The sequence below is a fragment of the Jaculus jaculus genome, chromosome 3 (genome assembly GCF_020740685.1).
Source record: "Jaculus jaculus isolate mJacJac1 chromosome 3, mJacJac1.mat.Y.cur, whole genome shotgun sequence".
Classification (NCBI taxonomy): Eukaryota; Metazoa; Chordata; class Mammalia; order Rodentia; family Dipodidae; genus Jaculus; species Jaculus jaculus.
Window position 1 is genome coordinate 175,840,487 of NC_059104.1, and position 13,142 is coordinate 175,853,628.

The 13,142-nt window shown below is 47.5% G+C and overlaps 1 protein-coding gene across 3 annotated transcripts in view; it reads right to left on the bottom strand.

Annotated features, from left to right (window-relative positions):
• Nucleotides 1–5,545: 5,545 nt before the first annotated feature.
• Scube2 (signal peptide, CUB domain and EGF like domain containing 2) overlaps nucleotides 5,546–13,142 on the bottom strand; it is a 93,474-nt gene continuing 85,877 nt past the window's right edge. For all 3 annotated transcript variants that reach the window (XM_045146316.1, XM_045146315.1, XM_045146314.1), the window contains 2 exons: nucleotides 7,276–7,355; nucleotides 5,546–5,841 (listed from right to left, as the gene is read on the bottom strand). In XM_045146316.1, the coding sequence (XP_045002251.1) occupies nucleotides 5,689–5,841; nucleotides 7,276–7,355 (233 nt within the window). In that variant the 3' untranslated portion in view covers nucleotides 5,546–5,688. The remainder of the gene's footprint in view (nucleotides 5,842–7,275; nucleotides 7,356–13,142) is intronic.

Genomic DNA, 13,142 nt, shown 5'->3' on the forward strand with positions numbered 1-13,142 from the left:
CTGGGTCCTTAGGCCTTGCAGACAAACTCCTTGACTACTAAGCCATCGCTCCAGCCGTAGAGTGCTTTTGTTGTCTAAATCTATTTTGCTTCTAGTCTATTATCTGGGAGATCCGGACAGTACGTATTTTGGACAGGGTCTTGCTCTGTAACCCTGGCCATTCTTGTAGTCACTATGCGTCCAGACTGGCCTGGAAGTCGTGACACTTTCCTCCCCACCCCCATCCCATTGCTGCCATGACAGCTGAGACCACACCTGTGTAGCTGTGTCTCTGTGGCTCCGGTACTGCCTTTGGACACAGGAGCAGCCCTGAGAATGGTCTCCTACAGGCTGATCAGGAAGCCCGAGGGACGAGGTGAGATACCCTAACATTTGCGCACCCGGAGCTGAGCTCACACACCTCTGGAGTAAAGGCAGTCAGAGGAGGGAAGAGTAACTGATGTCTCTAACTTCCCATGGTTGGGGCCCCTCCGGTCTCCCAGGACTTGGACATGGAGGCAGCTGAGGGCTGGTCTGGCAGGAGGCCATGGGTTAGAAGGCGCCCACTGCTTAGCCTCAGCTGGTCCATTCGCCAGCCCCTGGTGAGGAGCGGTGTGGATGTGAGTAAAGCCCATTCCACTGTGCTGAAACGCAGACAGTCCTAGGACCAGCGTCTCTTCCCGCTTGAGACGATGACACCAGGGCCTGGCAGGGGACCTCTGGGTTTCCCTGTGTTTCTGTTGACGAGTAGCAACAGCCGATAGTCCTGGCCATCTTGCTGTCAAGATCTGCCAGAGAGCAAGGGAGTCCTTGCTTCCTGCCTTGCAGCCACCATCCTTCCCTCTTACCTCGTGACTTGAGAATCACTTGCAGAGCAAACTCCAGTGAGTGCCTACGGACTAGCACTTACCCGCTCAGAGGATGATTCAGAGGAAGTTAATCATCTGTTAGTGTGAAGAGGCAAACTCTTCCACTTGCTCACATTGGAAACTCAAGGAAAGGCTGCTGGACCCACAGATGCAGTGCTCTGGTGAGAGACTGTGGACCAGTATCTGGTGCTGGGAGGAAAGGCTTGCTCAGACCCCACCTCCGCTCAGAGCTCGCCCGCCTGAGGAACTAGTTCTTTTGAAGGCAAGGTGGAAGCTCAGCTCTGGTTTCTTCCTCCTGCCTCAAGTCCGGGTCCCTATGCTGCCACCCAGAATCTCAGAATTCAGAGCTCCCCTTCTCTCTTTTTTTAAAAGATTTATTTTATTTATTTATTAAAGAGAGAGAGAGGGAGAATGGGTGCACCAGGGCCTCCAGCCACTGCAAACGAACTCCAGACGCGTTTGGCCCCCTTGTGCATCTGGCTTACGTGGGACCTGGGAAATCGAACCTGGGTCCTTAGGCTTTGCAGGCAAGCACCTTAACCTCTAAGCCATCTCTCCAGCCCAGCTCCCTGTCTCTTATCTACATACACCACCCCTCATAAATTTGGGACACAATGTTCTAAGACATTCTGTGGATGCTTGAAACTGCATAGTGCCAAACCCAGTGTAGACTATGCTTCTTCCTACGGTAAAGTACTTTATAAATCAGGCACAGTGAGAGTAGTAACAATAGTAATATAATGGAACAACAATAAAACATGATCCTTCTGGAATTATTCCTTTTAATATTTTAGGACTCAGGGGTGGAGACTCAGCATACTTACCCCAGGTGACCTTAACTTGGGGAAAGTCCCATATCTTTATTGGGTAACAGTAAGTTTATATGCAGCCTTGACCTCTCCTAGGGCTCCATTCAGTCGCTTGACAATTCTGCCCCACCTGGACAGCATGCCTGGCAATAGGCACCTTGAACCAGACTGGTCTAAACAGAACTCGGTCTGCTCCTCTTTCCCAGTGTCCTGCTGCTGCATCCGAAGCCACTCCCAACTCCAGCATCTCAACACAACGCTAATCAGCAGTTTTGTCACAAATGTGATTTGCGTGTGTTCCCATGAGGACTGCGCCAGGAAGCTTCAGTTGGGGCAGCTCCTCGTGGAGCCAGAGAGACGCCAAGCATCTAGGGACACTCGCTCGTATGGCTGACAAGCTTTACTGGTTGTCTCTGGATGTTCCGCCTGGCATGTGGGTGAGGGCATGGTGACCGTGTTGTGTGTGAGCATCTGAGGTGATGTAGGGAAACTGCTAGAGTCTGAAGTCTGAGGGCACGGACTGGCAAAGTGTCACTTCTGCCATATACCTTCTTCAGTCAAGCAGTCACAGAGCCCTGACTCAAGGAGAGGGGACACAGCCTCCAAGTTTCCTTGGAAAATGATTGGATATCACTCCTTCTGACTAGGCTGAGGTGTGCACACAGGTGCATCCCTGCCCACGCTCTCTGCCTTGGGGTACTTCTCTCTGGAATACTCTTCCTCTCCTCCATCCCGATTTCCCCAGGTTGGTTCCTTCTTGTCATAGTAGTTTTCATTTGAAATGTCATTCCCCCCCATAGAGATCATTTACAGTCCCCAAACCTAAAGTTAAATTAACCTGTTTTAATTGGCAACATAGCACTGAACACAAGCCAGTCATTTTCATGCTCATTATCTGTCTTTTCTAAAATGCAAGCTCCATGAGGGCAGGGCCCTGTATGTCTTGTCCTTGAGGCCCTTGGTGAATCCCCTGGACCTAAAAGAGTGCCTGCTACAGAATAGTTGTTCAATTGGATAGTTACTGACTTAGCAGGTAGCGACAGCTGCCTCGGCCAGCCAGTCTTCTGTGGTGACCAGAGCGTCTCCCCGGGGAGCTAACAGATCTGGAGCCGAAGCTTCAGGATCTCGCGGCGGAAGCCCAGCTCTGGAACATGGCCTGCCACAGGAGGAGGCCTGACAGCCACCGTCTCTACGCTGTCTCCTGCCAGACCCCAGAGCTCGCCCAGCCCCGGCCTTTGGGAATAGCAACACGGAACCCCGCTGTCACAGGCACGGCCACGGAAGGCTTGGACGGGACGCAGAGCTCAGCCCGCCTCGCCTCTAGATCACACGCGTGACTAACTCAGGTGGTAGCAAGTCTGAATTATCCTCTGTTTAGACTCAGAAAATAGGCCAAATTCCAGCTGCTTAGTTTAATGATTTTTTTTTTTTTTTTTTTATGAAGCTGGTTTTGAAACAGGTTCTCATGTAGCCCAGACTGGCCTCAAATTCTTTTTGGACCCAAGGATGACCTTGAGATCTGGATCCTCCTGTTTCCATGTTCCAAGTACTGGGATTAGAGGCCGACAGTAGTGTGCCTGGCATGGTGCTCAAATTCTTGAGAGAAATAAGTTTGGCAATAATGAAATCATCTATTTTTAAGGAGTTAAAAAAAAATTTTTTTGAGGCAAGCCCAACAGACTGGCCTCTTTCTTTTTTGCGAGAGTATGTGAGAGAATTCGCATGCCAGGGCCTCCAGCCACTGTAATCAAACTCCAGACACATGAACCCGCTTGTGCACGTGTGCGACCTTGCACGCTTCCATCACTCTGTGTGTTCGGTTTACATGGGACCTGGAGAGTTGAGCATGAGTCTTTAGGCTTCACAGAAAAGCACCTTAACTGCTAAGCCATTTCTCCACCCAAAATTTATTTATTTATTTTGGTTTTTCCGAGGTAGGGACTCACTCTGGCTTAGGCTGACCTGGAATTCACTGTGAAGTCTCAGGGTGGCCTCAAACTCATGGTGATCCTCCTACCTCTGCCTCCCTAGTGCCGGGATTAAAAGGGTGCACCACCATGCCCAGCTCCAAAATTTATTTATTGGAAAGAAAGAGGCAGGGTGGTGGGGAGGGAAGGAGAGAATGAAGGAGGGAGAGAATGGGTGTGCCATGGCCTCTAGCTACTGCATATGAACTCCAGATGCCTGTGCCACCTTGTGAATCAGGCTTTACATGGTACTGCAGAATTGAACCTGGGTCCCTTGGCTTGGCTGGCAAACACTGTAAATACTGAACCATCTCTCCAGCCCTGTCTCGGCCTTCTTTAAAACTACTTGTTAAACATTTGTAGTACTTGGGTATTGAGAACTGCATGCGTCTTTGTCACTGAGATAACAAAACTGCCATATGCAGATAGTCTGCCCGGGGATCAAAACCAGGGCCTTGTTAGACACGCTCTAGCCCTGGGCAAGCCTTATCCTTAGTCCAGTTGGATTCTTTTTCACCCCTCCATAATGAGATTTCTGCCTGGGGATTAAAATGTTTAAAAACTCCCTAGGACTGAAAATTCAAGCTCATGTGGGAAGCAATGAGGGCGAGGTCCCAGTGTACTGACCAAAAGGACATGACCGTGGAGCTGAGAGAGCCAGAGCGAGGATGCTTTCCCAGAATGCATGCTGCCATTGCGGCCATCTGAGAGTGAGTGCCCTGAGCAGTGCCGCCTGCGGCCTTGGCGCAGACTCACTTCTGCCCTGCGGGGTGGGGGAGGGGAGACGGCACGTGTGCCAGGCTGGGCCTCGCCCGTCACACCGGCCCTCAGGGGACGAGCCTCTGCAGTGCTGACTCCAACTCTGAGCTGGTGAAACCTCCATTCCGTGATGGTGGACAACTGTCATCCACACAGATCACAACCAGGAAGAACTCTCCAGGCCATAGCCCCGTGCTTGGCGTGACGGAGGGCACAGCCGGAAGTGCCATGGCCAGCTCTGTGCATTTGCAGCAGGCTGAGCTGGCAGCTAGGAAGGCAGACAGCATGTTGGCACTGATGTATCTCCAGAAGGGCTTTGTTTTCCTTTCTATTTCTAATTCTTTCTGCTTTTCAGCTGTTGATTTTTAAAATTTATTTATTTATTTGCAAGCAGAGAGAGAGAGTTGAGTGTACCAGGGCCTCTTGCCACTACAAATGAATTCCAAATGCATGCCCCATTTTGTATTAATATCATGTGGGTACTGGGGAATCAAACCCCAGCTATCAGGCTTTGCCAGCAAGCGCTGTTAACCTCTAAGCCATCTTTTCAATCCAGGTTTTTAATTTAATTTAATTTTATTTTATTTTTGGTTTGGCTTTTCAAGGTAGGGTCTCACTCTAGCTCAGGCTGACCTGGAAATTACTGTGTAGTCTCAGAGTGGCCTCGGACTCACAGTGATACTCCTACCTCTGCCTCCCGAGTGCTGGGATTAAGGGCATGCGCCACCACGCCTGGCTTGTTTTTTGGTTTTTTAAACATTCAAGGTGTGGGATCAAACTGGTATCACAGGGGCTAGAGAAAGCTGAGCAAACATGGAGTCCTCCCACATCTCAGGGTGAACAGATATCTGCTGGAATGCTTGCCTGTTTGGCCCAGTCCAAGCCTATAGTTTCATACAGGTGTTCCTTGGGTCAGGATGGGTTTAGAGGAAGTAATATTTCTACAAAGCAGCTCTTCTTTCCTTTCCTTTTCTTCTGCCACGGAGTGTCAGAGGAGGGCTGAGAACCAGGAAGGCCAAGCAAGTCTCCCCTGCCCTGACAAGGCCAGCTCAGCCAGCCTTCCCTGCATCTAAGACATCTATCTGTCCACAGTAAGGAGAAGCAGACACCGCTCAAAGCCATTCTCAGTCCACATCCACAACACTGGGAAAGAAAACCCAAGTTCAGTTTACCAAAATATCTGTATTATCTATAAAAATTGAACTCTAACGAGTCACTGATACAGGAGATAACCGTGTGCTGGCACACAGGAGACAGACAACCACACCCCACAGCAAACATGCTCTGAGTGAAACAAGGGCAAAGTCATTTGTAAGGTCTCAAGAATCTGGACACTTTGGAGCGTAGCAATCTGATGAAAGATCTTGGAAACATCTCTCGGGACTCCTGGGCTGTATATTTAAAATAGTTCTGGGGATGGGCCAGGACGTCAAACAGAGCCTTGATCAGGTTCTTATCCTAAAAAGAACAGGATTTGTGTTACTTGGACAAAATAGTTAAACACTCTCACATTTGGCCAATGGAACCATAATGACCCCACTACTAAATGATAGGTTGACTAGCTGAAAATCACATTGTGAAAATTGTTTCCTCTCCTTTTTATCTTCTTCCTGGTTTTAATTTGCCCTAATTATAATAAGTATGCTATGCATTGCTTTTAGAAAAGAAAGATTAGTATATAGAATTTTTTTCTCAACCAGATAAGATACAATATGGAGATTTGGAGAATATGAGTAATATGATAAATATTTGTTAAAGACATTTTTTTGGGGTTTTTTTTTGTTGTTTGTTTGTTTGTTTTTCAAGGTAGAGTCTTGCTCTAGCCCAGACTGACCTGGAATTCACTATGTAGTCTCAGGGTCGCCTCGAACTCAAGGCGATCCTTCTACCTCTGCCTCCCAAGTGCTGGGATTAAAGGCATGTGCCACCACACCCAGCTAAAGACTTATTTTTATTTTTGGGAGCTAGACACAGAGAGAAAGAGAATGTGTACACCAGGGTCTTTCAGCCATTGTGAAAGAAATGCAGATGCGTGCGCCCCCTTGTGTTCATGCACAACATTGCATGCTTGCCTCACTGTGTATCTGGCTACATCCGACCTGGAGATTCGAACATGTGTTCTTAGGCTCCACAGGCAAGCGCCTTAACTGTTAAACCATCTCTCCAGCCCAAGACTTTTAAGTATTTCAAATTTGGTGAACTTTGGGCTTAAATCATAGCCTTTACTATTGAAGATTAATATAAAAACACCATATGTCCCTGGATTTATAAGCAAGTCCCCCCCTTCTCATCACAATCCTCCACTGTAAATTTCCAATTTAAAAAACACAATATAAGGCTGGAGAGATGGTTTAGTGGTTAAGCGCTTGCCTGTGAAGCCTAAGAACCCCAGTTCGAGGCTCAATTCCCCAGGACCTACGTTAGCCAGATGCACAAGGGGGTGCACACATCTGGAGTTCGTTTGCAGTGGCTGGAGGCCCTGGCATGCCCATTCCCTCTCTCTCCCTCTCTCTCTCTGTCTTTTGCTCTCAAATAAGTAAAAAAGTAAATAAAATTTTTAAAAAACCCACAATATATTCTAGGAGTGGTGGCACACACTTTTAATCCCAGCACTCGGGAGGCAGAGGTAGGAGAATCACATGAGTTTGAGGCCTCCCTGAGACTACATAGTGAATTCCAGGTCAGCCTGGGCTACAGCAAGACCCTATCTAAAAAATAATTAACTTAGCATCACTAATGACAGAAACTTTTTCTTTTCAAGCCAGGGGAAGGGATGAAGGTAACCATGCCCTGGACAGACTCGGCGTCCACAAAATCGAAAGGGGGACTTGCTCCGAGGGTGTGTGGGGAGCTGTGTGGCCACCGTGTCCACTGAGGCAGAGCGTTACTCACCTTCAGTATTTCCTGGTGGTTCTCTGATGCGTAGAGCCTGCCATCTCGAACTATGTCTTCAATGAGCTCCTGGTAGTCTTCTGTTGGAATAAGGAACATATCTTGCTTCGTATGGCTGCATGATTTCCAAACGTGCCCTTCCATTTTTGATAAGGCATTGAAAAGGGTGCCATCCACCGCTGCACTTCCCACTTGGGTACGGAAAAGGCACTTGACACAGAACTGCCAGACTCCCAGCACCTCCGCACAGCCATCATCTGCCCCGCCTCTCTCCTCTCCTCCTAGAGGAGTGCTTGGTGCCTCCAGTCAAGATCCACCCCCCCACCCACCCACCAGATCTAGTTTTCCTTCCCAAATCAAGAGTGTGTGTTTGTATTTTGCCCTACATAAACATGCAGTTATATCTCTGGTCTTTAAAAATGTCTCCCTTGGGCTGGAGAGATGGCTTAGCGGTTAAGCGCTTGCCTGTGAAGCCTAAGGACCCCGGTTCAAGGCTCGGTTCCCCAGGTCCCACGTTAGCCAGATGCACAAGGGGGCGCACGCATCTGGAGTTCGTTTGCAGAGGCTGGAAGCCCTGGTGCGCCCATTCTCTCTCTCTCCCTCTATCTGTCTTTCTCTCTGTGTCTGTCGCTCTCAAATAAATTTAAAAAAAAAAATGTCTCCCTTACCTATTTATTTATTTATTTGCAAGCAGAGAGAGAAGATAGACAGACGGAAAGAGAATAGGCACACCAGGGCTTCCAGCCTCTGCAAACAAACTCCAGATATATGTGCCACGTTGTGCACCTGATTTTATGTGGATATTGGGGGATCGACTCAGTAGGCTTTGCATGCAAGTGCCTTAATGGCTAAGCCATCCCTCCAGCACATCCCTCACCTTTTTTTTGTTTTATTTGAAATACACTGGCTTATTTATTTATTTGAGAGAGAGAGAGAGCAAGAATGAGGCAGACAGAGATGGAATGGGCACACCAGGCCTCTAGCCACTCAAATGAACTCCAGATGCTTGTGCCGCCTTGTGCATCTGGCTTACATGGGTCCTGGGGAATCAAATCTGGGTCCCTAGGCTTTACAAGCAAATGCCTTAACCACTAAGACATCTCTCCAGCCCACCTTTTTTTTTTTTAAATCAAAACTCCTTGGGCTGGAGAGATGGATTGGCAGTTAAGGTGTTTGCCTGCAAAGCCAAAGGACCCAGGTTCGGTTCCCCAGGACCCATGTTAGCCAGATGCAGAAGGAGGTGCATGTGTCTGGAGTTCATTTACAGTGGCTAAAGGTCCTGGCATGCCCATTCTCTCTATTTTGCCCATTTCTATCTCTTTCAAATAATTTTTTAAATGTTTTTAATTTTTTTTTTAATTTATTTACTTGAGAATAACAGAAAGAGAAATAGGCAGATATATATAGAGGGAGAGAGAGAGAATGGGCACGCCAGGACCTCCAGCCGCTGCAAACGAACTCCAGACGCGTGCGCCCCCTTGTGCATCTGGCTAACGTGGGACCTGGAGAACTGAGCCACGAACCGGGGTCCTAAGGCTTCACGGGCAAGCGCTTAACCACTAAGCCATCTCTCCAGCCTTCAAATAATTAAAAAAAAAAAAAAAACTCCTTGAAAGAATAGTCAACCTTCACTGTCTTTAGTTTACTTTTTCCTCCTTTCCTCAACCCACTGCAATCAGCTTTTGCCCTCACCACTCCTCCAGAAGGGCTTGTTGAGGGCAGTAGTGGCCTTCATGGTTCCATCTCAACAGTCAACTCTTGGTCCTCGCTCTTCGTGACACATCAGTTGCATGTCACCTGGCTGGCCCCCTCCTTCTCCACCTACCTCTTCTTTCAGCTTCCAGAACACTTTATCTTTTGCTTTTCCTGCTACTCATTGGCTGCTCCTTGCTTTTCCTTCTCTTCCTGGCCTTTTATTGCAGAAGGGTTCTGGGGACCTCAGTTGGTGCTCTGTTCTTACCTATGCTTGTCCTCTGATGAGCTCATCCAGGCTTTTCTTACTTTTATTTATTTATCTATTATTTTTATTTATTTATTTGAGAGTGACAGAAAGAGAGAGAGAGAGAGAGAGAGAGAATGGGTGCATCGGGGCCTCCAGCCACTGCAAACGAACTCCAGATGCACCTTGTGCATCTGGCTTACATGGATACTGGGGAATTGAGCCTCGAACTGGAGTCCTTAGGCTTTACAGGCAAGCAGTTAACTGCTAAGCCATCTCTCCAGCCCAGCTTTTCTTACTTTTTAAAAAAATATTTTTTTTTAATTCATTTATTTATTTGAGAGAAAGAGGGAGAGAGAATGGACAAACCAGTGCCTCCAGCCACTGCAAACTCTAGACATGGGTGCCACCTGGTACCTCTGGTTTACATAGGTACTGGGGAATCGAACCTGGATCCTAAGGCTTTACAGGCAAGCACCTTAACCTCTAAGCAGTCTCTCCTGCCTTTACTTTTTATTTGTGTGTGTGCACACACACATACACAAGCCAAGCTTTCTTGCCATTGCAAACAAGCCTCAGATGCAAGCACCTTTGCATCTGGCTTTCTGTGGATGCTGGGGAACCCCACCTGGGCCAGCAGGCGTTGCAAACAAGTTTCTTTAGCCACTGAGCAATCCCCCAGCCCCATCCAGGCTTTGCTTTTCCTCTCTACCACCTGCTGTTCCCCTGTCTCTTTGTCCTTATATTATGTAAGTTGACTAAGCTTCTCCCCCACCAAGCAGGAGTCTCCTCTACTTGAAAGGATGGAGGACTTGGTTGGATGAGAAATAGGAAAGCTGTGCTTACTTTCTCATTAATATTTCCCCCTGACATATGCATTATATGCAGCGCACACCATATTCCTTCTCCAAATGTACCTTCTTTCCACTTTGAAGTCTAGGCCATTTCCCATAGTCATAACTCAGATCATGAACATGCAGAGCACAGTCTTTTCCAATCCCAGACACATGAAAAACTGCCTCTTTGTATGCATAGCATGCGCCACAAAACCACCCAAACTATGAAGCAATCCTTGCAAGGGCGTGGGAGGCACTCCAGAGAACTTTCTTCAGTCAAGAGATGTAAAATGGGAATTAATACTGGACTGTTTTATAATTGCTGATTTGATACACACATAATAGCATTGCTATTCCATTAGTGTCATATCTGTCTCTTTATTCTTTTATTTATTTATTTATTTTGCAGTAGAGTCTCAGTCTAGCCCAGGCTGATCTGGAATTCACTATGGAGTCTCAGGGTGGCCTCGAACTCACAGCGATCCTTCTACCTCTGCCTCCCGAGTGCTGGGATCAAAGGTGTGCGTCACCGCGCCCACTTATTCTTTTATTTTGATGAATATAATATATGAGTAAGTATACAAGTTTTAACCTCAGTGTGGCAGTGAACATCTGTAACTCCAGTATTTTGGAGGCTGTGGCAGGGGAAACACAAGTTCAAGGCCAGTCAGAACTACATAATGACATCCTGGGCTATAAGTTCCAGTCCCCCCCCCCCGCCACCAAAAAAAAAGTAAAAGAGGACATGAGATTTTTTTCTCCCATACTTTGGTGTGTAATATAGTGTGTGTATGTATGTATAGTGTCTGCATGTGTGTGCAGATGTGCATGCCCTGTGCATATATGTGTGGAGGCTAAAGTGCGTGGGTGTCCCCCTCAGTCACTCTTCCGAGGGACTCCTTGGGATGGAGTCTCTCGCTGAACCTGGAGCTGCCAGTCTTTCATGGGCTGACCTGTGAGCCCCAGCGTTTCTCTCTCCTCTCCCCACCCCCACCCCCACACACAGGACTGCGGTTACAAGTGCGGGGAGCCACCCCCAGCTTTTTAGGGGTGTGCTGGGGATCAAACTGAGGCTTTCTCAGGTTTTCTCTTTCTTTTCCACAGCAAATGCTCTTACCTGCTGAGCCATTTCCACAGCCCCGCAAGTTCTATCTTAAAAAAATTTTTTTTTCAGCATCCAAGTAAAATGTAATCAGAGTTGAGGGAGGCAGAGATGGGAGGATCCCTGGGGCTTCCTTGTCAGTCAGTCTAACCAAAAAACGGGGAGCTCCAGGTTCAGTGAGAGACTATTTTATCTCAGGAAAATAAGGTAGAAGAGCAATAGAGGAAGACATCCAATGTCTTCCTTTGGTCTCTGAACACATGTGCATAGGACACATACATGTGCACATATGTATAACATACACACACACACACACACATACACACACACACATACACACGGCAAAAATACTCTGAATAAAGATGGAGAAGGAGGGCTGGAGAGATGGCTTAGTGGTTAAGTGCTTGCCTGGGAAGCCTAAGGACCTGGGTTCGAGGCTCTATTTCCCAGGACCCACGTTAGTCAGATGCACAAGGGGGCGCACGCATCTGGAGTTTGTTTGCAGTGGCTGGAGGCCCTGGCATGCCCATTCTCTCCCTCTCTCTCTCTGTCGCTCTCAACTAAATAAATAAAAACAAACAGAAAAATTTTTTAAAAAAGAAAAAGATGGAGAAGGAGCCTTCTGTATGGTCAAAGTGGCAGTTTTTAACATCTTTTACTGTAACACATACACAGTATTCTCATGAGCCTAACCAGGCATGACTTTCCCTGGTCTAAGCTATAATTTAATTCACTCTCTCCCTCTTCCCTTCCCCAGGATCTCATGTAGCCCAGGCTATCCTCCAACATGACAAGAATGACCTTGAACTGCTGATCCTCTTGCCTTCCCCTCCCCAGAGCTAGAATTACAGGCATATTTATATGGTACTGGAATCAAACCCAAGGCTTTGTACATGCTAGGCAAACACTCTACCAGATGAGCTACATCTCCAGTCCTTATTTATCTTTTCTTTTTAAATTTTTTGTTTATTTTTATTTATTTATTTGAGAGCGACAGATAGAGAGAGAAAGAGGCAGAGAGAGAGAGAGAATGGTTGCACCGGGGCCTCCAGCCACTGAGAACAAACTCCAGACGCGTGCGCCCCCTTGTGCATTTAGCTAACGTGGGTCCTGGGGGATCGAGCCTCGAACTGGGGTCCTTAGGCTTCACAGGCAAGCGCTTAACTGCTAAGCCATCTCTCCAGCCCCAATCTTTTAATTAAAAAATAAAAATCAAGACATGTTCATGTGTCACAAAGGCTGAGTAACAACAGCCATCCTAAAGTGTGTGGGCTCTGGTGATGCCTGTGCAGGAGCCTCGGGCTCTGCTTGGCTTCCTTCTTGATTGCAGACAAGAGAGCTTTTGCTGGGCAGCTGCTTCCAGGTAGGAACTGGACTCTGCCTCTCACAGCACAGTCACAGGGAGGCACTGGTGTCCATTCCAGGAGTCAGGTACTAAGAGCCTTGGTCTTGGGCGTTGCATGTTATTTCATGCAACTGCGGGATAAGGAAGGTGATCTCAGGTTTTGTCACATGTTAAAAATAAATGATGTGGGGCTGGAGAGATGGCTCAGTGTTTAAGGTGCTTGCCTGCAAAGCCTAGCTACCCTGGTTGGATTCCCCAGTACCCACGTGAAGCCAGATGCACAATGTGGCACATGCATCTGGAGGTCGTTTGTAGTGGGTAGAGGCCCTGGCACTCCATTCTTTGTCTGTTTGCCTGTCTTCTTTGTCTCCCTCTGCTTGCAAATAAATAAATAAAAATATCAAATTAAATAAATAATATAAAGAGAGCTTAGGAAAACCAATAATGCTACCTCTCAAAACATCTAATTTTGTCACTCAGCCTAAAAGCCTTCAAAGGTAGCGTATAAAACTTAATCTACTCTCCTGAGCTTGGTATTCAAGGCCCTTCACTGCCCAGCTCTACCCCTCTCGTCCCTGGTCTCTACGTACTGGCTAAACCAGATCCAAGTCATGTAAGATGCTCCATCCTTCAGCCTCTTCCTGA